This window comes from Coregonus lavaretus, assembly GCF_964263955.1.
Source record: "Coregonus lavaretus genome assembly, chromosome: 22".
NCBI classification, from domain to species: Eukaryota; Metazoa; Chordata; class Actinopteri; order Salmoniformes; family Salmonidae; genus Coregonus; species Coregonus lavaretus.
In genome coordinates, this window is record NC_140009.1 from 45,502,182 (window position 1) to 45,528,574 (window position 26,393).

Consider the following 26,393-nt stretch of genomic DNA (forward strand, 5'->3'; position numbering starts at 1 on the left):
TCCTCCCTCCCTCCTCCGGCTGCTGGCTCCAGTGATACAGTGTAACTCAATCTGTGTGCCACCAAAGACATAACACACTATGTGGGCAGAGCCAGGACTGAGCCGGGCCATACAGGGCTGAACAGGGCCAGGGAGCAGGCCATGAGTGCACCACATAGTGTGTTATGTCTTTGGTGGCACCCCCCCCCCCCCCCCCCCCCCCCCACACACACACACACACACACACACACACTAAGCAGTGACAGGAGGACGCTGGTTAAGTGGCTCCTCTCTCTTCCTGGGGCCTGCTTTTCCCACTGTGACTGTGTGGTGGAGAGGGTGGTGAAGGACCCCTACTGGTAAAGTGGGTAAACTTGCACAGCCTTGGCATATGTGCTCAGGGAGAGGGAGAGAGGGGGACAGGAATGAGAGCAAGAGACAGACTGTGAGAGAGACAGAAGGGAAGAGAGAGAGGGAGAAGGAGTGAGAGAGTACTTCCAATGCAGGCATAAAGCTGGTTGAGGAGAAGGATGGAAAATGCCTTGCTTTGTGGAGAGAATTATTCCAGAGAAGGAGGAAGAGGTGAGACAGAGTGCAGAGGGCGGTCTCTTGCCAGGTAAGACTACCTCTCTCTCTCTCCCCCATACACACACACTCTTTCTCTCTGAGATGCTGGTTGCTGTCAGTGGGAGGCACGCATGTGTAGTGTGTGTGCGCATGTGTGTCTGGGAAAGCATTGTTTTCACCATAGGAGAATGTCTTGTTTCCTTTCCAAGTTGTTATAGGATAGAGATGCACAATTGATATGTTAGACCTGTGTATTTCACCAACACAGTATTTTCAGAAATTGACAAAAGGGATTGAAGTGAAGAAATCTGACTGTCAGTTAAGTTCCCTTAGAAAAATACATTACATTTACATTTAAGTCATTTAGCAGACGCTCTTATCCAGAGCGACTTACAAATTGGTGCATTCACCCTATAGCCAGTGGGTTAACCACTTTACAAACATTTTTTTTTTTTTTTTTTGGGGGGGGCTAGAAGGATTACTTCATCCTATCCCAGGTATTCCTTAAAGAGGTGGGGTTTCAAATGTCTCCGGAAGGTGGTGAGTGACTCCGCTGTCCTGGCGTCGTGAGGGAGCTTGATCCACCATTGGGGTGCCAGAGCAGCGAACAGTTTTGACTGGGCTGAGCGGGAACTATGCTTCCGCAGAGGAAGGGGAGCCAGCAGGCCAGAGGTGGATGAACGCAATGCCCTCGGTTGGGTGTAGGGACTGATCAGAGCCTGAAGGTACGGAGGTGCCGTTCCCCTCACTGCTCAATAGGCAAGCACCATGGTCTTGTAACGGATGCGAGCTTCAACTGGAAGCCAGTGGAGTGTGCGGAGGAGGGGGGTGACGTGAGAGAACTTGGGAAGGTTGAACACCAGACGGGCTGCGGCATTCTGGATGAGTTGTAGGGGTTTAATGGCACAGGCAGGGAGCCCAGCCAACAGCGAGTTGCAGTAATCCAGACGGGAGATGACAAGTGCCTGGATTAGGACCTGTGCCGCTTCCTGTGTAAGGCAGGGTCGTACTCTCCGAATGTTGTAGAGCATGAACCTGCAGGATCGGGTCACCGCCTTGATGTTAGCGGAGAACGACAGGGTGTTGTCCAGGGTCACGCCAAGGCTCTTCGCACTCTGGGAGGAGGACACAACGGAGTTGTCAACCATGATGGCGAGATCATGGAACGGGCAGTCCTTCCCCGGGAGGAAGAGCAGCTCCGTCTTGCCAGGGTTCAGCTTGAGGTGGTGATCCGTCATCCATACTGATATGTCGGCCAGACATGCAGAGATGCGATTCGCCACCTGGTTATCAGAAGGGGGAAAGGAGAAGATTAGTTGTGTATCGTCAGCGTAGCAATGATAGGAGAGGCCAGGTGAGGATATGACAGAGCCAAGTGACTTGGTGTATAGGGAGAAAAGGAGAGGGCCTAGAACTGAGCCCTGGGGGACACCAGTGGTGAGAGCACATGGTGCGGAGACAGCTTCTCGCCACGCCACTTGGTAGGAGCGACCGGTCAGGTAGGACGCAATCCAGGAGTGAGCCGCGCCGGAGATGCCCAGCTCGGAGAGGGTGGAGAGGAGGATCTGATGGTTCCCAGTATCAAAGGCAGCAGACAGGTCTAGAAGGACAAGAGCAGAGGAGAGAGAGTTAGCTTTAGCAGTGCGGAGAGCCTCCGTGACACAGAGAAGAGCAGTCTCAGTTGAATGACCAGTCCTGAAACCTGACTGGTTTGGATCAAGAAGGTCATTCTGAGAGAGATAGCAAGAGAGTTGGCTAAAGACGGCATGCTCAATAGTTTTGGAAAGAAAAGAAAGAAGGGATACTGGTCTGTAGTTGTTGACATCAGTGGGATCGAGTGTTGGTTTTTTGAGAAGGGGTGCAACTCTCGCTCTCTTGAAGACGGAAGGGACATGGCCAGCGGTCAAGGATGAGTTGATCAGCGAGATAAGGTAGGGGAGAAGGTCACCGGAGATGGTCTGGAGAAGAGAGGAGGGGATGGGGTCAAGCGGGCAGGTTGTTGGGCGGCCTGCAGTCACTAGTCGAAAGATTTTATCTGGAGAGAGAGGGGAGAAAGAAGTCAAAGCATAGGGTAGGGCAGTGTGAGCAGGACCAGCAGTGTCATTAGACTTAACAAACGAGGATCGGATGTCGTCAACCTTCTTTTCAAAGTGGTTGACGAAGTCATCCACAGAGAGGGAGGAGGGGGGGGGGGGGGTGGGGGGGAGGATTCAGCAGTGAGGAGAATGTGGCAAAGAGCTTCCTAGGGTTAGAGGCAGATGCTTGGAATTTAGAGTGGTAGAAAGTGGCCTTAGCAGCAGAAACAGATGAAGAAAATGTAGAGAGGAGGGAGTGAAAAGATGCCAGGTCGGCAGGGAGTTTGGTTTTCTTCCATTTCCGCTCCGCTGCCCGGAGCTCTGTTCTGTGAGCTCGCAATGAGTCATCAAGCCACGGAGCAGGAGGGGAGGACCGAGCCGGCCGGGAGGATAGGGGACACAGGGAGTCAAAGGATGCAGAAAGGGAGGAGAGGAGGGTTGAGGAGGCAGAATCAGGAGATTGGAGGGAGAAGGATTGAGCAGAGGGAAGAGATGATAGGATGGAAGAGTAGAGAGTAGTGGGAGAGAGAGAGCGAAGGTTGCGGCGGCGCGTTACCATCTGTGTAGGGGCAGAGTGAGTAGTGTTGGAGGAGAGCGAGAGAGAAAAGGATACAAAGTAGTGGTCGGAGACATGGAGGGGAGTTGCAGTGAGATTAGTAGAAGAGCAACATCTAGTAAAGATGAAGTCAAGCGTATTGCCTGCCTTGTGAGTAGGGGGGGACGGTGAGATGGTGAGGTCAAAAGAGGAGAGGAGTGGAAAGAAGGAGGCAGAGAGAAATGAGTCAAATGTAGACGTAGGGAGGTTGAAATCCCCCAAAACTGTGAAGGGTGAGCTATCCTCAGGAAAGGAACTTATCAAGGCGTCAAGCTCATTGATGAACTCTCCAAGGGAACCTGGAGGGCGATAGATGACAAGGATATTAAGCTTAAATGGGCTAGTGACTGTGACAGCGTGGAATTCAAATGAGGAGATAGACAGATGGGTTAGGGGAAAAATTGAGAATGACCACTTGGGAGAGATGAGGATTCCTGTGCCACCACCCCTCTGACCAGATGCTCTCGGGGTATGCGAGAACACATGGTCAGACGAGGAGAGAGCAGTAGAAGTAGCAGTGTTTTCAGTGGTAATCCATGTTTCCGTCAGCGCCAGGAAGTCGAGGGACTGGAGGGTAGCATAGGCTGGGATGAAGTCAGCCTTGTTGGCGGCAGAACGGCAGTTCCAGAGGCTGCCTGAGACCTGGAACTCCAGGTGTGTGGTGCGTGCAGGGACCACCAGGTTAGAGAGGCAGCAGCCACGCGGTGTGAGGCGTTTGTGTAGCCTGTGCGGAGAGGAGAGAACAGGGATAGGCAGAGGCATAGTTGACAGGCTGCAGCAGATGGCTACAATAATGCAGAGGAGATCGGAATGAAATGAACTAAACATCTGGGAAAGGAGAGAGCAGGCCTCCCTCACCCAAAAAATAAATAAAATAAAAAACGTTCCTTACTCAGTGTTACCTCTGTATTCCACAGGTGTACTCCTAACCTGGTTACAGTATTGAACTTGTATTGATTTTCAAAGAATAACATATAGTTCTCATAGCCAATGGTTGTCATTTTTTATTCATTATTACGTTTTATTGAATGAATTTAGCTGTTTTCAGTGACATTCACAGCCTATTTTGGATTTCTCAGCTAACTGACAAGTGGCAATGTTTGCTGCGCTAAAGTGAGTGACTCATGCTATTGGGCTAGATTTATCGCTGTGTTTAGATACTGATATATGGAGGGTGGTTTGTCAACAGAGGGCCTTTCCAAGAGTTGGGTGTAAACAGTGTCTGTTGAGAGGGTGTCGGACTCCTTTCCTTCTGTAGACAAATAATCCTCTAGTACAATTCAACTTTCCCCTTTTGGTTAAATAAATACTGGGTCTGTGAACCTAAACAGCAGACTTCTTTCTTTCTCTCCCTCAGTTAGCCATAACTCATCCCGCTAACTCTCTGGCTAACTAAACTCATATAGCAGAGCGGCGCTTGTTCTCTCTCTCTCTCTCTCTCTCTCTCTCTCTCTCTCTCTCTCTCTCTCTCTCTCTCTCCAGAAGTTTGTTGGCTTTGTTTTCCCTGTTGTGGTTGTTTATTTATTTTTTGATAACACATGGAACAGTCTTCCCGAGTGAAAGGTGAAGTTACACAATTGAATTTGGCTTGTGTTACCATGGCAATCTGGCAACAGTTCCTACATCCCAGGAGGACTGCTATAGTTGCAACGGGTGTGTTAAGGCACGTTGCCTATTCTGAAGGCACTGGGTGAGGTAGGAGCTGATACAGGTGCAGGGGTCCCGGGTTACAGGACAAGGATAGGGAGAGGGACTTGTGGTTTCAGTTTAGAGAGTTGCAGCTCCAGTTAATGTTTTCCAATCAATCATAATCCATTTAAAAGTGGGTGATAAAAATAATAAACAGAAAATAAAGCAAAACATTTGCATTAGGAAAATTCATAAAGATTTTGCATGATCATATCTTAGATCATAAAAATTATTATCAAACCAAGTATTTCAATGTCAGTATGCTCATCATTCTTAAACCATCCTTCTCCAAAGCATATAGAAAATATATAAATTATTAATGTCCATACGCAACATGCAGCAAGAACTCATCCGTCTACTGCTAAGCAGATATTTCCCCCTCTGTTTTCACTCTGACCCGTTAAAAGATTGTGAATTGTGGAGTACATGTTAACAGTAACTGGTGATTTACAGCGATTTATAGAGATACTTAGGGTAAGTGAGGCCGCACAGACTGGAAGGGAGGAAAAAGATATAGCCATTTAAGTTAATGCCAAAATATAGCCTTTTTTAAGTAATAATTGTTATTAATACTGGTGAGTCAGGGTGTGCTGGAGGTTTGAGTTGCAGTATGTGTGTGAAGACCACTCTCTCAGGCTTTTCCTACTCTTTTGGGCAGAAGTCTAATTTTGTTTTTTATACATTTGACAATTGTACCTAAGTTTCAATGTTGAATACCTGTTTCTGTGCGATTTGCTTCAGTTGTTTGAAAATAAAAACTAAAACCAGTCAATTTTTATGTGTCCGGTCAACTACTGTACTGCAACAAGTGCACCCGATTGTGTGTCTTGGCAGCCCTGAGCAAAAATAAATCTCACAAAACCTGCATGCAATTTTGGAGGAATCAGACTCTTTCCTCCTTTTGGCTCTTGATCCCCCCAGATATTATCTACTCTGAGAATACTATTCAAATACTGTTATTCTTCCTTACCTGGAATAAGGAATATCCCTTTCCTAGGAAGAGGGATGGCTTTCATTTTTTCGAGCCACCTTTTAAACTGAGTGAAATGTCTCCCCAGGTTTGCTCAGGGACAACTTTATTTCTTACCAGGGATTTAACACTTACTCAGTCCCCCCATAAATACACCCTCCCTCAGCCCTTAGCTAGCCATAACTCATCCCACTAACTCTCTGGCTAACTAAACTCATATAGCAGAGCGGAGCTTGTTTGTCTTTTTCCCTTCTTTCTCTCTCTCTCTCTCTCTCTCTCTCTCTCTCTCTCTCTCTCTCTCTCTCTCTCTCTCTCTCTCTCTCTCTCTTAATTTCTGTCACTCTCTTAGCTGACTGGTAAGGGACGCTTAGGTGCAAAATCTCTCTGACTGACTACTCGCTTCTCAACAGTTGGCCTTCTGCTGCTGCTCTGATATCTCACGCCCCACTCATGGACTGGGTTTTAATGTGCATTTGAGCAGGAGCTAACGTAAAAGTTATTTAGAGTGAGCCTAATGCTCAAGGAATGAATGTGACAACATGGGAGAAATATGGGCGTGAGGAAAATCTTCGATTTCTCAATGTAAATCTCTTTGTTTGAAACACAGTTGAGTTGAGATCTTTGCTTTCGAGGCACCTGTTGAAGCCCCCTGTCACTGAAGAGGGGGAGACAGTTGAGAACTGTTGCTAATGTTACACATTGGGAGAAATATAAGCTAAGCTGCCAATTGCCATTTTGGCCTATCTTCCTGACACTCGACTACCCCTCAACCATGTAGCCTTTTTTGTGCTATTTGTCAATGAAGCATAAATCATGAAAAACCACTCTACTACAGTACAAACCGAGCGTTGCAAAAAGCTGACATATCTGTTGTAGTGTCAAACACATCTGCTTTCAGGGGCTTCTAAAAAAAAATGATGTTGCAAACATACGATCGGAGGAATTCTGAGTACAGTAGAAATGTTTATGGATCTCGTGTCGATCGGCAGTTTGGAAGAGACATTGTTTCTGGCCGAGCTGCTGAATTGGTTGTGATCTGCTCTGCCCGTACCTTCTGTTCTCAGCCATTAGTCCCACCGGTTGGCCAGAGCTGACGCTGACCCTGACAACTCCTCAAGCATCTTAAGGCCCCTGTGAAGTCAAGAAATCACGTTGATGTCTCGTGGTAGTGTTTTGTTGTATTTGCATCTGAAAACGGGGACTGGTTTGGAGAAATTACCCTCACCACTGACACAGGGAGGTAGTTCCCTTTCTGCCTCGCTCTCCTCCTCTCCTCCTCTCCTCCTCTCCTCCTCTCCTCCTCCTCCTCCTCTCCTCCTCTCCTCCTCCTCCTCTCCTCCTCTCCTCTGCGCTGTCTTTCTCCTCTTTTTGATCTCTCCATAAAATCTTCCCTGGTTTCTTATGACTGACTCTCATCGGAAAGCGGCTTGGGAAATGGGGGAAGAAGACATTTCTCAAAATGTGCCCGAGCAATCCTTCACCTTTGATAAAGACGCAGGTTCCAAAAAATTAAATAATGAAAAAAAGAAACAGCACTGTTAAGAATGAAAAATGCTATCCAAGAAGGCAGTATTCCTGCTGAGGGAGAACGGCTCATAATAATGGCTGCAACGGCGCAGAGAGTCAGTTGTACTTTCACTTGTGTGCTTAGCACAAGGACAACAATTAGAAAATAATCAAATTAAGTATAGGCCTGTACAGTGCCTTCAGAGAGTATTCACACCCCTTGACTTATTCCACATTTTGTTGTGTTACTACCTGAATTGAAAATTAACCCATCTACATACAATAGTCCATAAAGACAAAGTGAAAACATATTTTTAGAAATATTTGCAAATTAATTTAAAATTAAATACATAAATATCTAATTTACATAGTTATTCACACCCCTGAGTTAATACATGTTAGAATCACCTTTGTCAGCAATTACAGCTGTCTTTCTGGGTAAGTCTCTAGGAGCTTTGCACACATGGGTTGTACAACATTTGCACATTATTCTCTGTCAAGTTGGTTGTTGATCATTGCTAGACAGCAATTTTCAAGTCTTGCCATAGATTTTTATCCCGATTTAAGTCAAAACTGTAACTAGGTCACTCAGGAACATTCAATGTTGTCTTGGTAAGCGACTCCAGTATATATTTGGGCATGTGTTTTAGGTTATTGTCCTGCTGAAAGGTGAATTTGTTTCCTCTAGGATCTTGCCTGTGCTTACTGTAACTCTATTTCATATTTTTTTATCAACAAAAAATACCATGATGCGGACACCATGCTTGAAATTATGAAGAGTGGTACTCAGTGATGTGTTGTGTTGGATTTGCCCCAAACATAACGCTTTGTATTCAGGACATACATTTAATTTCTTTTTCAAATTTTTTGCAGTTTTACTTTAGTGCCTTATTGCAAACAGGATGCATGTTTTGGAATATTTTTTATTCTGTACAGGCTTCCATTTCACTCTGTCATTTAGGTTAGTATTGTGGAGTAACTACAATGTTGTTGATCCATCCTCAGTTTTCTCCTATCACAGCCATTAAACTCTGTAACTGTTTTAAAGTCATCAACATGGTGAAATCCCTGAGCGGTTTCCTTCCTCTCCGGTGACTGAGTTAGGAAGGGAGCCTGTATCTTTGTATTGACTGGGTGTATGGTGTACTTAATAACTTCACCATTCTCAAAGGGATATTCAATGTCTGCTTTTTTTTGCTGTTGTACCCATCTGCCCTTCTTTGTGAGGCATTGGAAAACCATCCTGGTCTTTGTGGTTGAATCTGTGTTTGAAATTCACTGCTTGACTGAGGGACCTTCCAGATAATTGTATGTGTGTAGTACAGAGATGAAGTAGTCATTAAACAATCACGTTAAACACTATTCCATGCAAGTTAGTATGTGACTTGTTAAGCAAATTTTTAATCTGGAACTTATTTAGGCTTACCATAACAAAAGGGTTGAATAGTTGTTGACTCAAGACATTTCAGCTTTTCATTTCTTTTTTTTGTAAACATTTCTAAAAACATAATTCCACTTTGACATTATGGGGTGTTGTGTGTAGGCCAGTAACACAACATCTAAATGTTATCCATTTCAAATTCAGACTGTAAAAATATATTATTTTTTTTAAAATCAAGAGGCACTGTACATCGAGACGTAAGAAATCATCTATATTGTTGAAATCGTTTACAATGATCACATTCTTCATATAATACACTATAAGAATATAGCAGTTGATAATGTGTGTTTTGGGGCAGTGAGTGAATGGTTCCTAGGCAGTGCAGGGAGGTAGCTTCGGGTCATGCAAGCCACTTACAGAGTTTGGGGGAGACCCCGAGGATTAATGTCTGTGGACCTGTGGGATCCTACTGTACCTTTATTACACATCAGCTGTGTACCAAACTAATTTAATAAAACTCCACTTAATACAACACACACACACTCTGTGCACTGCCACCATCACTGGCACACTGTCAACTGTGTCACCGGCTGGTAAACTGATTGGCATGGCACTAAAGTGCGTATCACACAAGAAGGAGGAAAAGAAGGGAGGAGGGGGTGCAGTATGAAAAGAGTAGAGAGCAAGAGATGGTAGCTTTAGTAATGGCTACCTCCATGGAGAAGCATGGGAGAGGACAGTGAGGCAAGTTTACAGAGAGGGCCCCGTATGCAGATAATAACAGGGTAGCATTGCAGCTCTGACAGTGTTCATCTTAGAGTGCGCAGAGCGTGTGTATGTATGTCAAAGACAACGGAGATGATCGTGGGCTACAGGAAAAGGAGAGCCGAACACGTCCCCATTCACATCAACGGGGCTGTAGTGGAGCGGGTCGAGAGTTTCAAGTTCCTTGGTGTCCACATCACCCACAAACTATCATGGTCCAAACACACCAAGAAAGTTGTGAAGAGGGCACGACAACGCCTTTTCCCACTCAGGAGACTGAAAAGATTTGGCATGGGTCCCCAGCTCTTCAAAAAGTTATATAGCTGCACCATCGAGAGCATCCTCACCGGTTGCATCACCGCCTGGTATGGCAACTTCTCGGCATCCGACCGTAAGGCGCTACAGAGGGTAGTGCGTACGGCCCAGTACATCACTGGGGCCAAGCTTCCTGCCATCCAGGACCTATATACTTGGCGGTGTCAGAGGAAGGCCCAAAAAATTGTCAAAGACTCCAGTCACCCAAGTCATAGACTGTTCTCTCTGCTACCGCACAGCAAGCGGTACCGGAGCACCAAGTCTAGGTCCAAAAGGCTCCTTAACAGCTTCTACCCCCAAGCCATAAGAGTGCTGAACAATTAATCAAATGGCCACCCAGACTATTTGCATTGACACCCCCCCCCCACCCCCCCCCCCCCCCCCACTATTTTCTTAAAACTGCATTGTTGGTTAAGGGCTTGTAAAGTAAGCATTTTGCGGTAAGGTCTGCACCTGTTGTATTCGGCGCATGTGACAAATACAATTTGATTTGATTTGATTATTAATGTGTGTGTGTGCATGTGTGTGTGGGTGCACGCATATGTGTTTGTTTCAGTGGCGTACCGCAGTTTCGTGTCCACTTATTAGTAAATAACTCCCCTCGCCTGGTTGTCTAGGTCTTAATTAAAAGGAAAAACCAAAAATCCGCAGACACTAAGCCCTCCATGGAATGAGTTTGACACCCTTGTTCTAGAGAATACAGACCATTTCCAAGAGACAGGATTGTGTCAAGGCACAGATCTGGGGAAGGGTAACAAAAAAATTCTGCAAAATTGAAGGTCCCCAAGAACACAGTGGCCTCCATCATTCTTAAATGAAGAAGTTTGGAACCACCAAGACTCTTCCTAGAGCTGGCTGCCCGGCCAAACTGAGCAATCGGGGGAGAAGGGCCTTCGTCAGGGAGGTGACCAAGAAACTGATGGTCACTCTGACAGAGCTCCAGAGCTCCTATGTGGAGATGGGAGAACCTTCCAGAAGGACAGCCATCTCTGCAGCACTCTACCAATCAGGTATTTATGGTAGTGGCCAGATGGAAGCTATTCCTCAGTAAAAGGCACATGACAGCCCACTTGGAGTTTGCCAAAAGGCACCCAAGGGACTCTCAAACCATGAGAAACAATATTCTCTGGTCTGATGAAACCAAGATTGAACTCTTTGGCCTGAATGCCAAGCGTCATGTCTTGAGGAAATCAGGCACCGCTCATCACCTGGCCAATACGGTGAATCATGTTGGTGGCAGCATCATGCTGTGGGGGTGTTTTTCAGTGTCAGGGACTGGGAGACTAGTCAGGATCGAGGGAAAGATGAACGGAGCAAAGTACAGAGAGATCCATGATGAAAACCTGCTCCAGAGCACTCAGGACCTCAGACTGGAGCAAAGGTTCACCTTCCAACAGGACAATGACCCTAAGCACACAGCCAAGACAACACAGGAGTGGCTTCGGGACAAGTCTCTGAATGTCCTTGAGTGACCCAGCCAGAGCCCATACTTGAAACCAATCGAACCCAATCTCTGGAGAGACCTGAAAATAGCTGTGCAGCTATTTGTTTTTCATCCAACCTGACAGAGCTTGAGAGGACCCAGGAAGACTCAAGGCTGTAATCGCTGCCAAAAGTGCTTCAACAAAGTACTGAGTAAAGGGTCTTAATACTTATTTAAATGTGATATTTCTGCTTTTTTTTTATTTATAAATTTGCAACAATTTCTACAAATCTGTTTTTGCTTTGTCATTATGGGGTATTGTGTGTAGATTTATGAGGGAAAAAAGTGTTTAATCAATTTTAGAATAAGCCTGTGACATAACAAAATGTGGAAAAAGTCAAGGGGTCTGAATACTTTCCGAATGTACTGTATGCTTCTCTTGGCTGAGGTCCATATCCGGATCTTGATATGCTTTTTGATATGCTGAAAATAAGGACGATTTCTGATGCATTTCTGAGTTTTCAGCACATGCTCAATAATTTGATGAATATGATATACATATTTTTCTTTCAATCACAAATCATTTTTGGGTCCCCTCCAGATATCATACATGGTATGTCCGGATATTGACTCATTAGATATCCTGAGATAGGCCTATGTGGACATCTGCTTTTCTCTATATGATGACAAATACTGCCAGTTGGCCTACATAGCATATTTACTCAGAAACTGGCCCATTACAGAGAATATCATAGCTCCATATATGACATTAAGGAAGTGCTTATCTGGAGCATGCCTACTCCTTCTATCTAATAAAATGTCAGATATCCTGAAATATATTGATAAAGATATCCCCTGATATTGACCCTTTTCACCCAGTGCAGAGAGACATAATTGCAGTTTTATAGCTAATCTAATGCTATTCTACAGATTTTTTCTTTTTTGTGGGGGGCACCTAACAACACAGTTTACCCACCCGGCTCACATCCCCGCCTCCCCCTGCTACGGAAAGACACTCGCCAAGCGCTCCAGTACACACTTCCTCCGTACAACAAAACTGTGCTGGGATCAGCTATCAGCACCCATTCTCGTCTTCCTCTCTTCCAGAGAGGGGTGAAGAAATAAAAAAATGGAGCAGGGTCCTACTTTAACTAACCTAACCCTAACCCTGGCTTTTTGTTTCTTTTCTGTTTATTTCTTTTTGTCTTCTATTTGAAGTTTGCGAGGCACTTGTTTAAGCCTGGCTGCATCACTCTGAGAAATGTTTTGAATGTGCATCAACACGCCATATGGCTCCCCTAGCACTGGGAATAGGTGTGTCCAGAAGGTAGAGCGGGCATTGATGCATTATTCGGCTTTCAAATTACCGACACCGGTGAGAATCCTGCAGGAAGTTAGAACTAGTTTGACAACGCTTTAGACAGTAACTATGGTAGTAGATGGTGTGAAGCAACAGGAACGCAAAGCTGTGGATGAACACATTGGAGAGGCTGCAATTCAGTTATTTCCAACCTATACGCCGCCACCTGACACGAGTGTTAATAAAAGTTATATTTCTGACACATTAGGATGCGCACGGGAAGTAACCTTCTCTAAAGCGTTCTTTATTAGATGCATGACAGACATGAATATTTATAAAATATTCTTTAATAATTAATTACATCAATCTGCTACTGTAATTCATCAGATTTACACTTCAACGGAGTATCCGTTTTCACTTTAAAATAATAATAAGAGGAATATTAATGTTTCAGAAATGTAAAACGGGCAGCTGTGTAGCACTCAAACATGCAAGCCTCAATGTTCAGTTTTGAGGTGTTTTTTTAAATCTATAATTATTTAATCAATATTACTGTAAGGTTCTGTATTTATTTTCTTAGTTCACCTTGTGTTCTTGAACGTAGCCCTGTTTCTTTGTGTTCTGGAACGTAGCCCTGTCTTTCATTTTTGTTCATTGATTTCACCTGTGTTAGTTACTCACCTGGTCTCATCAGCTCCTTATTTAGTTCAGTTCTTTCTGTTTTTTCCTTGTGAGGTATCGTTCGTTTTGACTCTACTAAGCCTTTTTGTAGCTCGTTTGTGAGAACCAGTTTTAGCCTTCAGTCCTAGTTTTGTTTCTCCTGCCTGTTTGCCTACCTGTGTATGACCATTGCTTGCCTGTGACCACGATTCCTGCCTTCTGCGAAGGGGTAATAAACACCAGCCACACTGCGCGTGAATCTACACCTTTTTCTCCCTGAGTATTCATTACAATTACATTGAAAGTTATCCTTTCTCAATACCTATGTATTTGGTGCTCGACATTTCATTTTGTAAGTTGTTTCTGGTGAAGGAAGCAAATGATGAAGAGAATTCAGGAAACCAAGTGGGGTTTGGTGTAGAATGCAGAAGGAGCTGTTGTGGTTTTCATCAAAAGCAAATGATTTGTTTGAGGCAGCTAGCAACACTTCTTTTTGTAGCCTATACTGTTTCTTGGGCCAAAATAGAAGGCCTTTTTTTCTCTGTAAAGCAGCTTTATACACGCTTCATGGTTTCAGTCACTTTTTTTTTTTCAATGCAACTTTCTTTTCAATCACACTTTCAAATCCAACCAAGACACATTCCTCTTTCAACAAAACTCTCAAAGACAAGATGTTTCTGTTTTAGGTGAAATAGAAACATTTAGTTATTTCTTTACTTCCACCTCCAGTTTAGTTTGAACTTTTGTTTAACTATACAGCATTTTAAGCATTGTTTAACTCTACCTATTTGAACTGCAGTCTGTATAAATTGTTCATGAGTGTGTAGAAGTCTCACTGTACATACTGTATCTAAGAGTGTGTGTGTCAGAGCCTGTGATGTGACCTACAGCCAGTAGTCAGAGGAGCCGTGTGAGAGGAGAATAGCCTGCTGTCTAAGAGCCTGCAGCCACCTCATGGAACAAACACACTCCAACCCCATTGTCTTTCTAACAACTGACAATCCCCAATCATGGCCACACTCACCCCAGCCCCATAATGCGGTCAGAGATAAATAAAAGTCAACATACTGCAGTACTCACTGGGGAGACCTGTTTCTCTTACTGTACTCTCTGCATCTACACCCCAATTGGGCATTTCCACCATGGGACTTTACACCAGAGTTTGGCCTAAAGACAGACTTTTGTGATTCCATTCAAGTCTGGGCCCCAAAAAATGGACTTAGGCCGTGAACGCTTAAATGACAGGAAGATCCATTCTCTTCACCCAAATCTGATACTCACCATATTACAAAGACGGGCTAGTTTTCTTAACCAAATATCTTTGACTGCACTGTACATGAAGGGAAAATAATCACATTTTCCACAGAAATTCTGTGTAAATGATAGAATACCTTTCACAGGCTTTATTTATAAACGACTTTCGCCTTTCAGGTAGATGCTACAATAAAAGTACAGTAAAGGTCTTATAGGATATTTAGCTAGCTACCCGTGCCAGATGACATTTAGGGCGCACCTGTGATTCATTCCACCGCACATAAAATCCAAAAGAGGAAAAATCTGTCAAGCAGAGCAAATGTTTTAATGGTGGCCAGGGATTGATGTTGTCAGCGCAGGCATCCTGTCTGGAAATGTACGCTTTTTGGTTAAAGTCACCCCCTCCCTCTCTCAGTCTCTTGTCTCAAGGAGATCAGCAGGAGATCTGAGGCAAACAATCCGAAGCAGGCCGAATTTGAGGAGGAAATTGCTTGAAAAACATGGACTTGCTCTCTCTCTCTCACACACACACACACACACACACACATACATGTGTGTATCTGGAAAAACAAATTTGAAAAGTAACCTTGGAAATCAATTAAGCAGTCCCCGGAAGCTGGAAATGTTTCCTCGAGAAAGACCACCTCCTTTTTCTTTCCTCCCCAACACTCTGAGCCTTACGCAACGAAGGAGGCTTTGCCGTGCGGTTGCTCGGTATGGGCCTTTATTTAAAAAATTTAGCTGCAAAGGGCCTTATAAGCTGTCAAAATGTCTTAAGAGTCTTGTTAAAGAAATGCCACAACTCATTTCACTGTAATGCAATTAATATGGCTGGTGAGAGGGGGCATGTCTAAAAATCTAAACAGGCCTGCTTTTTAGGTTTCACATTAGGGGGTTATCTTGGAGGCATTGTCATTGATTGACATTATCTGGCCTGACAGGGCTTCATATCAAGGTTAACCTCATGGACAAAAGCAAAGCGCCACCCAGACACACACACACACACACACACACACACACACACACACACACACACACACACACACCCGAGGCCCTCTCCCCTCCGACTTCCTGTCCAGTGTGTGTGTGTGTGAAAGAGAGAGAGAGAGAGAGAGTGAAGGTGTCCAGGCCTCATCTGTGTGTGAGTGCATGTATGTGTGTGTGTGTGTATGTATGTGTGTGCGTGATCGTTCTGTTGTGATTTCCACACTCTTAACTGATAACTAATGAACCGGCTTGCGCTGGATTTAGGACAGGCCCTCCTGATGGCAGTGGTAGCAGTGGGGAGGGTGTAGGTGGGGGGAAGTAAGTTAAATATAAATTAAATATATTCCCAAAGATAATGACTTGGAGTGACAGACACCAGTTTGTCTGGGGGGCCTCCATCTCTCCCAACCTCTCAAGCTCTGTGCCCTCGCCGTAGAGGACAGCCTGTCACTAACCTCCATCACACACACACACACACACACACACTACCCCCTCATCCTCTCCCTCCCCAAAAGCCTTTGCAACAAAAGCAAAAAAGATCCCGTGACCAATATACAACTCAAGCAGTTAATCTGTACAGATATTAGCTCAAGGGCCCTCGAGTGGCGGTACAGAGCCCGAGCCCCCTTCTCCCAGCGTATTACCTACACTGCCCAAGTGCAGCACGCCGTGGTGCCGACCGCCACACGCAGTCGCCACGAGGGAGAGACCTGGGTCACCTGCTCGTCCAATATGGCGGACGTCTTGTTAACCTCCTGGTGTGACTCTAAAACCCACGCCACGGGAACTGGGCTTCAAACTCCCCGGCTTCAAGAACAAGGAGCCGTTTGGGGAATACATCTCACTTTGCTCCATTGACTATACAGCCAGGGACTGTATTTACTGTGACTTCTTATTCGGTTCTTGGTTTTAATTTAGACACTCCCGGTTTGTGGTCTAGCTCCCTGAAATACTGAGAAATTAAGTCTTTATTTGAAACTACAGTGCCTGCTGCTAGGCCAGATTTGCTGTGCAATTTTAAAACGGTAGCTGTCAGTCTGCTACGCCACTATCTGAGAAATCATCCTCAGTCGCAAACTGAATAAAACGTTTTCTGTTTTTGTTCTTCTTGCCTGTCAGAATGGGGAAAGGGGAAGGGATACCTAGTCAGTTGCACAACTGAATGCATTCAACTGAAATGTGTCTTCCGCATTTAACCCAACCCCTCTGAATCAGAGAGGTGCAGGGGGATGCCTTAATCAACATCCTCATCGGTGCCCGGGAAGCAGTTGTTGCTCGGGGTTAACTGCCTTGCTCAAGGGCAGAATGGTAGATTTTTCCACCTTGCCGGCTCGGCTCACATCACCCACATTGTTTTCCTTGTCTAATAAACCGTTTGGCTCTTCTGTTTTCTGTTCTAGAAAACGTCTGTAATTACCCTGTTTGTGATCGAACCAGAGGGCGCATTTGTTCTCCCAACGATGCAACTTTTGCTGGCTGATGTTAGCACTAGACATATACATTGTTTTCTGTGTGTGTATGTTTCTCTGTGTGTGCGTTTTTGTCTGTGTGCATACGTGTGTGTATGTGTGTCTTTGTCTCCCGCCGTCTTGTTTGTGTTTGCGGCAGGCGGGAGGGAGGTGCAGCTGGAACATGGGGCACTTGGCTGGGGGGGGGCTGCAGTATGATAACAGCCCAGGGATAGTGCTGCTGTGAAGTCCAAAACGAGTCCCTCAAGGTCGGACCCAGAAGGACAGCACGCAACGTGCAAGCCAAGGTCACACCCTAGACTAAAAGCAATAAGTGCTTTATTGATAATAAAATAACACAGCAAGCAAGCAGATGTGCAACCAACTGATGAATAATAAAATAGATTTGTGAAAGAGCGGTACCGACAGAAAGAGAGACAGAGGGAGGGTGGGAGGAAGAGCTTTGTCCTGTGTGTGTATGTGTGACTGCATATGTATGTGCTTCGTTCATTTAGTTCGAAAATACAATTTTGTAAACTCTGGGTGGTTATTGTATTGACTTGTCGTGTACCTTTGCAGTAAAATATTGATCCTGCAATGGACTCTAAACAAGAAAAATATATATTTGAATCCAGTGGTTAAAAAAAGAATAGAATGTTACAATGTGACACATTAGTGCTTGTGGCAGTTTTCCTGGTGCACAACATTTTTTTTATTTATTTATTTATTATTATTATTTATTTTATTTTTTTAGCAGACGCTCTTATCCAGAGCGACTTACAGGAGCAATTAGGGTTAAGTGCCTTGCTCAAGGGCACATCAACATATTTTTCACCTAGTCGGCTCAGGGATTAGAACCAGCGACCTTTCGGTTACTGGCACTATGCTCTTAACCACTAAGCTACCTGCCGCCCCAACCTCTGTGCAATGCTCTAATCATTTCCTTTTTAAGGTCATCGCAATGTTTTGTGTCATTTGTTGCTAAGTGAGTGCTGCCTGAAAGGCCATTGGTAGGCACAAACCTTGTGTTTTGAATTTACACATAGTTTGGTTTGACAAGGAAGACAAAATTCACGTTGTTTTTCCGTGTATCTGCCTCTTGGAACAAAATTGTATTTTGTGCTGGGCTAACTATTGTTGGATTAACAAAATGAGCTGAGGATGATAGTCATCTCTAGTTCTCTTTTGTGTCCTTTTATCATTTTGTTCTCTTACTCTCTCACTCGCACAGCCTCGAAAACCGACCTAGTGAGTAAAGTTCTGGCTAGCTGAGTGACTGAGTGAGTAAGTGAGTGGCAGATTTCAGGTGGGGGGAAAGCTCAGCCCAACCAACCTGTTTCTTCTACGCCAGGACCCCAGAGAAGAAGAATGCTGGGAAAATTCCATCTGCTCTCCCCCTCTCTTGTGATCCTTCCCCGACCTCACCCCTGTAAACCCCTCTGGTACTGTACATCCCCTTCATCCCCCTAGATACCCCCTACATTCTCTCTCCCCCCGTCATGTGTCAAATGTGCAGTGGTAGGACGGAGTCAGGAGCAGGACACAGAACTGAGTAAATGACGTACTTTACTCGAAAAAGACACAATACTCAAATCAAATTGTATTGGCCACATGCGCCGAATACAACAGGTGCAGACATTACAGTGAAATGCTTACTTACAGCCCTTAACCAACAGTGCATTTATTTTTTAACAAAAAAGTAAAAATAAAACAACAACAAAAAAAGTGTTGAGAAAAAAAGAGCAGAAGTAAAATAAAATAACAGTAGGGAGGCTATATATACAGGGGGGTACCGGTGCAGAGTCAATGTGCGGGGGCACCGGCTAGTTGAGGTAGTTGAAGTAATATGTACATGTGGGTGGAGTTAAAGTGACTATGCATAAATAATTAACAGAGTAGCAGCAGCGTAAAAGGATGGGGTGGGGGGGGCAGTGCAAATAGTCCGGGTAGCCATGATTAGCTGTTCAGGAGTCTTATGGCTTGGGGGTAGAAGCTGTTGAGAAGTCTTTTGGACCTAGACTTGGCACTCCTGTACCGCTTGCCGTGCGGTAGCAGAGAGAACAGTCTATGACTAGGGTGGCTGGAGTCTTTGAAAATTTTGAGGGCCTTCCTCTGACACCGCCTGGTATAGAGGTCCTGGATGGCAGGAAGCTTGGCCCCAGTGATGTACTGGGCCGTACGCACTACCCTCTGTAGTGCCTTGCGGTCGGAGGCCAAGCAGTTGCCATACCAGGCGGTGATGCAACCAGTCAGGATGCTCTCGATGGTGCAGCTGTATAATTTTTGGAGGATCTTAGGACCCATGCCAAATCTTTTCAGTCTCCTGAGGGGGAATAGGCTTTGTCGTGCCCTCTTCACGACTGTCTTGGTGTGTTTGGACCATGATAGTTCGTTGGAACTTGAAGCTCTCAACCTGTTCCACTACAGCCCCGTCGATGAGAATGGGGGCGTGCGCAGTCCTCTTTTTTTTCCTGTAGTCCACAATCATCTCCTTTGTCTTGGTCACGTTGAGGGAGAGGTTGTTGTCCTGGCACCACACGACCAGGTCTCTGACCTCCTCCCTATAGGCTGTCTCATCATTGTCGGTGACCAGGCCTACCACTGTTGTGTCGTCGGCAAACTTAATGATGGTGATGGAATCGTGCCTGGCCATGCAGTCATGGGTGAACAGGGAGTACAGGAGGGGACTGAGCACACACCCCTGAGGGGCCCCCGTGTTGAGGATCAGTGTGGCAGATAATAATCTCCACGCAGGGAAAACACACCAGCTCACATAAGTGTTTGACACAAAACAAAGAACAAACACGTACAAAACCATGTGGGAACCAGAGGGTTAAATAGGGAAATAATAATAATGCAATGGGAACCAGGTGTGTACAATCAAGACAAAACAAATGGAAAAAGAAACGTAGATTGGTGGCAGCTAGAAAGCCGGTGACAACAACCGCCGATAGCTGCCCGCACAAGGAGAGGCACCAACTTCGGCGGAAGTCGAGACAGTACCCACCCCCTTGACGTGCGGCTCCAGCAGCGCGCCAACACCGGCCTCGGGGACAACCCGGAGGATGAGGCGCAGGACGATCTGGGTGGAGACGGTGAAATTCCTGCAGTAAGGAAGGGTCCAGGATGTCCTCCATCGGCACCCAGTATCTCTCCTCCGGACCGTACCCCTTCCACTCCACAAGGTACTGAAGGCCCCTCGCCGGACCTCTTGAGTCCATGATGGCTCGTACAGTATACGCCGGGACCCCCTCGATATCCAGAGGGGGCGGAGGAACCTCCCGCACCTCAGACTGCTGGAGCGGACCTGCCACCACCGGCCTGAGGAGAGACACATGGAACGAGGGGTTAATACGGTAATCAGGGGTGAGCTGTAACCTATAGCATACCTTGTTCAGTCTCCTCAGGACTTTAAAAAGCCCCACAAACCGCGGACCCAGCTTCCGGCAGGGCAGGCGAAGGGGCAGGTTTAGGGTCGAGAGCCAGACCCGGTCCCCCGGTGCATACACCGGGGCCTCACTGCGGTGGCGGTCGGTGCTCGTCTTCTGTCGCCTGATGGCCCGTTGCAGGCACACATGGGCAGCGTCCCATGTCTCCTCCGAGAGCCGAACCCATTCATCCACCGCAGGTACTTCGATCTGGCTCTGATGCCACGGTGCCAGGACCGGCTGATAACCTAGTACACACTGAAACGGAGACATGTTAGTGGAGGAGTGCACATTTGATTATGGAGCATCGTCGCGTGCTGCTGGACGCGCTCCTCCACTGGTACCGGAAGACTGGCTGCACCTGCTGACTCCATATTAGGTGCGTGTTTCTGTCATGTGTCAAATGTGCAGCGGTAGGACGGAGTCAGGCACAGGACACAGAACTGAGTAAATGACGTACCTTACTTGAAAAATACACAATACTAATCTCCACGCAGGGAAAACCCACCAGCTCACATAAGCATATGACACAAAACAAAGAACAAACACGCACAAAACCATGTGGGAACCAGAGGGTTAAGTAGGAAAATAATAATAATGCAATGGGAACCAGGTGTGTACAATCAAGACAAAACAAATGGAAAAAGAAACGTAGATCGGTGGCAGCTAGAAAGCCGGGGACGACGACCGCCGATAGCCGCCCACACAAGGAGAGGCACCAACTTCGGCGGAAGTCGTGACACCCCCCCTCCTGCTTTTTCTCTCTCCCGCTCTCTCGACTAGTTGGCAATGGTATTGTTTTTAATCATCAGAACCCCAAAAATTATTATCGCTTCTGATACGACAATAAAAACTTCAGGTCAGAAGCACAATGAGCGGTGATCAGCAGCCGAGCTTAGAAGTTTTATATATACAGTATATAGTATGTTTTTGTAGTGGCGGCCATGATTTAATGCATATAGGGGAAACAATGTGCATGTATCACACAGTGCATTCAGGCACACACACACCTCCCTGGAGAAACAGAGACACAAAAGGTTCACTCAACAACACACCAGGAGCTCGGGCCTTGTCGATAAATCTGCCTGACGTTTACAAAGTTATAACTGGGCCTTTTTTTTCAGGAGTTAAAAAGGTCTGGGTTACAAATTGAAAAATAATCCAGAGCTGTTCTGTCTTTTCCCAGAACGGTTTTGGATTAATTAAATTAAGATATTACCAAGGTTTTGTCCCTGTGTCAGTCAATGTTTAGGTATAATCAAAGAGATCAGCTCCAGTTTAACTGGTAATATTTACTATTTCAGGCTGGTTTTTAAGTATATCTTCCATAGAAATTAACAAGGCAGCATGTAATCCTTGTAATTTGCAATACAATACATCGTTGGAGTGAGCCATATCCTTCCTTTTGTCCCTTTATAGAACACTATTATGTATAGTAGTTAGATTTCTTCCAGTACTGTAGATAACAAACAATCCAACATTTTGGTCACCTCCCGATGTGTAATGTGCACCCCTCTTGTCTGTGTGGCAGAAAGGGGCGGAGACTTGGCCAATCCAGCCAGCCATTCACGCCCCCATGTCCTCTCTCTCTCTCTCCCCATGTCCTTTCTCTCTCTCGTTTGGGCAAACAATGCACTTCCAACAGCGTTATTGAAACACCACTTGATTGGGCATGATATCACTTTGGCACATAAACAGAGGGGCTCTGCATCAAAAAGACACACGCTGGGGTTCGGAAAGCTCAGTGCCGAGGGCTCACAAATTGCTTTGATGCACATCTTCTTGACTTGTCCCAGTACAAATAATTGGATGCGTTCAAAAAAAGTTTTTGGCCTTATACATAAGTTTCATTAGATAGTGCTCCTTATTTGTCTTTCCCAGCGCTTAGGGATTTGTGGGACTGGCGTGTGGCTTTGACAATTAGCAGTCTATACTAAAACAGAGGAGTGATGCATCAAGTCTGTTTTTCTCCCTGATACTCATTAATGGCAGAGATTTCTCACTGGACCTTTTAGAAGGGGGTGGGGGTTGGCCCCAGAGGAAAAAGTTGTTCTTTCATGTAGGTCCCCACTGATTTTATCTCATTGTACGCTACCATGCACACAAACTACTTGAGGTAAATAGGCCCGTGCAACCATAGCAATCCCTGTTGTAAGCAGTGGCAAAAGCTGTTGTACTGTACTGTCCCCATGCCCCTCCAATCCACAAATACAGTTGGATACCCAATCTCTTCCCATTGATATTTGGGTTGTTTAATAAAGGTCTCCATATGTATTGTATCAACTGCATATTTTATAGACCATATAAAGACTAATTGTGCTCCCCAATCAGTAGCAGTTTAGCCCAGGAGTAGAGCTCCATAAGCATTTACCTACTGTTATACAAAGTAACGTTGCACCAATTTTTTTTTTTTATACTAGAACACGATTCGGTACTAGAATTTTTGTTACTTTCGGTACTTCTGTCAAATGTGTCTCATGTCGTATAGGCCTACTGATTGAGAGGATCAAGTTTATCTATCAGCGCAGCCAATGTCAATTATAGCGCTAGCGCACCGTTCATGCCTCTTGCCTGCTACACTTACTCATTGCTAGAGCACTGGGAGTCTGGGCTACATCATGTTAGCTCCCCACTCATGCTACACAGAAGTTAACACGCTTGAATAATACAACATTTGTACATTTACATTTACGTCATTTAGCAGACACTCTTATCCAGAGCGACTTACAAATTGGTGCATTCACCTTATAGCCAGTGGGATAACCACGTTACAATATGTTTTTTCTTTTTTTTTCTTTGGGGTGGGGTAAGGGGGGGAAGAAGGATTACTTTATCCTATCCTGGGCATGTAGAGCTGTTGAAACTGTTCGCAAAACAATGTCCATACAGGCTAGAACACTTTACAATGCAAGACGATACTGGTAGCTTCCAGCTTTGTATGCTAACTTTCCTTGCTAGTTTATAGCTGAAGCTGAAATCAATTCAGTACCATAGTACTTTCTTTGTGATAATACGCTAACCATAACGCAAAATATGCTGATTTCAAAACTGATTGGCACCAAAAACGTTATTAATTTACTTTATTGTTTATTCTTCACGTCCATAAAACTCTTCGTATGTCACATCTCTTCCTCACCGAACTCAACTGGCTGTGTGGGCGTGTGCCTCGCCATGAATGACGTCATTACTGGGTTTAAAGAGACAGAGCACTATTTTATAAAATAACAGATTGCTACTTCTATGCAAATGTTGTTGATCAGTACAATAAAATAAGTCCCAAATGGAAGGGAAAAATATTGTTTGTAATTTGTAGCCACATTAAATCAGCTAAAACAAGCACAATAACCTAATGCATGCACACACTGCTATTTAATTTGCATTCACCTGTATTGTGAATAGGCAGCCTAGGCTACATCTTGATTTACCCAGTTTATCAATAGAGATTTACCATTCAAATAAATGATTTTCATTAGTTGGGCTCACGAGTGGCGCAGCGGCGTAAGGCACTGCATCTCAGTGCTTGAGGTGTCACTACAGATCCCCTGGTTCGATTTCAGGCTGTATCACAACCGGCCGTGATTGGGAGTCCCATAGGGAAGAGCACAATTGGCCCAGCGTCGTCCGGGTTTGGCCGGTGTAGGCCTTCATTGTAAATAAGAATTTGTTCTTAACTGACTTGCCTAGTTAAATAAATAAAATAAAAAGTCAAATGAGTTGTACTCTTGTATAATTGATTCATTAATGTATACATGACTGGCCCTGAAAAATGTTGACATCAAATTTCTAAATGTAATGATATTGAACTCAAAAGATCCCCAATGATTGAACAGAGCAGTAGCTGAGTTTATTTGTCTCGATCAAGTGCTTTTCTGTGACTTTGGCTAAAACGTCTTTTTTTTCTGTGGTATCATTTTGGTATCGTTTTGGTATTGAGTGTCGTGATGTTATCAAGTATTGTGATACTAAACTTGGTATCGGTATCGAAGTAAACATGCTGGTATCATGACAACACTAATACAATGTGAATGCACAGAAATACCGTGACGAGTACCTGAGGCCCATTGTTAGGCCCATTTCTTTTAAGGTATATGTGACCAACAGATGTATATCTGTATTCCCAGTCATGTGAAATCCATAGATTAGGGCCTAATTAATTAATTAAAATGTATTGATTTCCTCACATGAACTGTAACTCAATAAAATCTTTGAAATTGTTGCATGTTGCGTTTATATTTTGTTCAGTATAGTACAAAGAATACATCCATTTTTAGTGGTGGCCAAATATTCAATTGAGCTTTGGCCTCCGTTAATACTGAACATTGTTTGTATCTACAGTGGGGAAAAAAAGTATTTAGTCAGCCACCAATTGTGCAAGTTCTCCCACTTAAAAAGATGAGAGAGGCCTGTAATTTTCATCATAGGTACACGTCAACTATGACAGACAAAATGAGAAAAAAAAATCCAGAAAATCACATTGTAGGATTTTTTATGAATTTATTTGCAAATTATGGTGGAAAATAAGTATTTGGTCAATAACAAAAGTTTCTCAATACTTTGTTACATACCCTTTGTTGGCAATGACACAGGTCAAAAGTTTTCTGTAAGTCTTCACAAGGTTTTCACACACTGTTGCTGGTATTTTGGCCCATTCCTCCATGCAGATCTCCTCTAGAGCAGTGATGTTTTGGGGCTGTCGCTGGGCAACACGGACTTTCAACTCCCTCCAAAGATTTTCTTTTGGGTTGAGATCTGGAGACTGGCTAGGCCACTCCAGGACCTTGAAATGCTTCTTACGAAGCCACTCCTTCGTTGCACGGGCGGTGTGTTTGGGATCATTGTCATGCTGAAAGACCCAGCCACGTTTCATCTTCAATGCCCTTGCTGATGGAAGGAGGTTTTCACTCAAAATCTCACGATACATGGCCCCATTCATTCTTTCCTTTACACGGATCAGTCGTCCTGGTCCCTTTGCAGAAAAACAGCCCCAAAGCATGATGTTTCCACCCCCATGCTTCACAGTAGGTATGGTGTTCTTTGGATGCAACTCAGCATTCTTTGTCCTCCAAACACGACGAGTTGAGTTTTTACCAAAAAGTTATATTTTGGTTTCATCTGACCATATGGCATTCTCCCAATCCTCTTCTGGATCATCCAAATGTACTCTAGCAAACTTAAGACGGGCCTGGACATGTACTGGCTTAAGCAGGGGGACACGTCTGGCACTGCAGGATTTGAGTCCCTGGCGGCGTAGTGTGTTACTGATGGTAGGCTTTGTTACTTTGGTCCCAGCTCTCTGCAGGTCATTCACTAGGTCCCCCCGTGTGGTTCTGGGATTTTTGCTCACCGTTCTTGTGATCATTTTGACCCCACGGGGTGAGATCTTGCGTCGAGCCCCAGATTGAGGGAGATTATCAGTGGTTTTGTATGTCTTCCATTTCCTAATAATTGCTCCCACAGTTGATTTCTTCAAACCAAGCTGCTTACCTATTGCAGATTCAGTCTTCCCAGCCTGGTGCAGGTCTACAATTTTGTTTCTGGTGTCCTTTGACAGCTCTTTGGTCTTGGCCATAGTGGAGTTTGGAGTGTGACTGTTTGAGGTTGTGGACAGGTGTCTTTTATACTGATAACAAGTTCAAACAGGTGCCATTAATACAGGTAATGAGTGGAGGACAGAAGAGCCTCTTAAAGAAGAAGTTACAGGTCTGTGAGAGCCAGAAAACTTGCTTGTTTGTAGGTGACCAAATACTTATTTTCCACCATCATTTGCAAATAAATTCATAAAGAATCCTACAATGTGATTTTCTGGATTTCTTTTTCTCAATTTGTCTGTCATAGTTGACGTGTACCTATGATGAAAATTACAGGCCTCTCTCATCTTTTTAAGTGGGAGAACTTGCACAATTGGTGGCTGACTAAATACTTTATTTCCCCACTGTATGTAGCGGGTGATTTAGGACGGAGTCAGGCGCAGGAGAGTAAATCACAGAATGAATGGTTTATTCGATGAACATCAGTACGCAGCAATGCGTAATACATACCAGCGCGGTAAAA

At 44.8% G+C, this 26,393-nt stretch overlaps 1 protein-coding gene across 1 annotated transcript in view; it reads left to right on the forward strand.

The window, feature by feature from the left end:
- Positions 1-516: 516 nt before the first annotated feature.
- Positions 517-26,393, forward strand: part of LOC311149594 (zinc finger protein castor homolog 1-like) — a gene marked incomplete at its 5' end in the record, with an annotated part of 113,827 nt that continues 87,950 nt past the window's right edge. The window contains one exon of the mRNA XM_084186768.1: positions 517-595. Within this exon, the coding sequence (XP_084042894.1) occupies positions 517-595 (79 nt within the window). The remainder of the gene's footprint in view (positions 596-26,393) is intronic.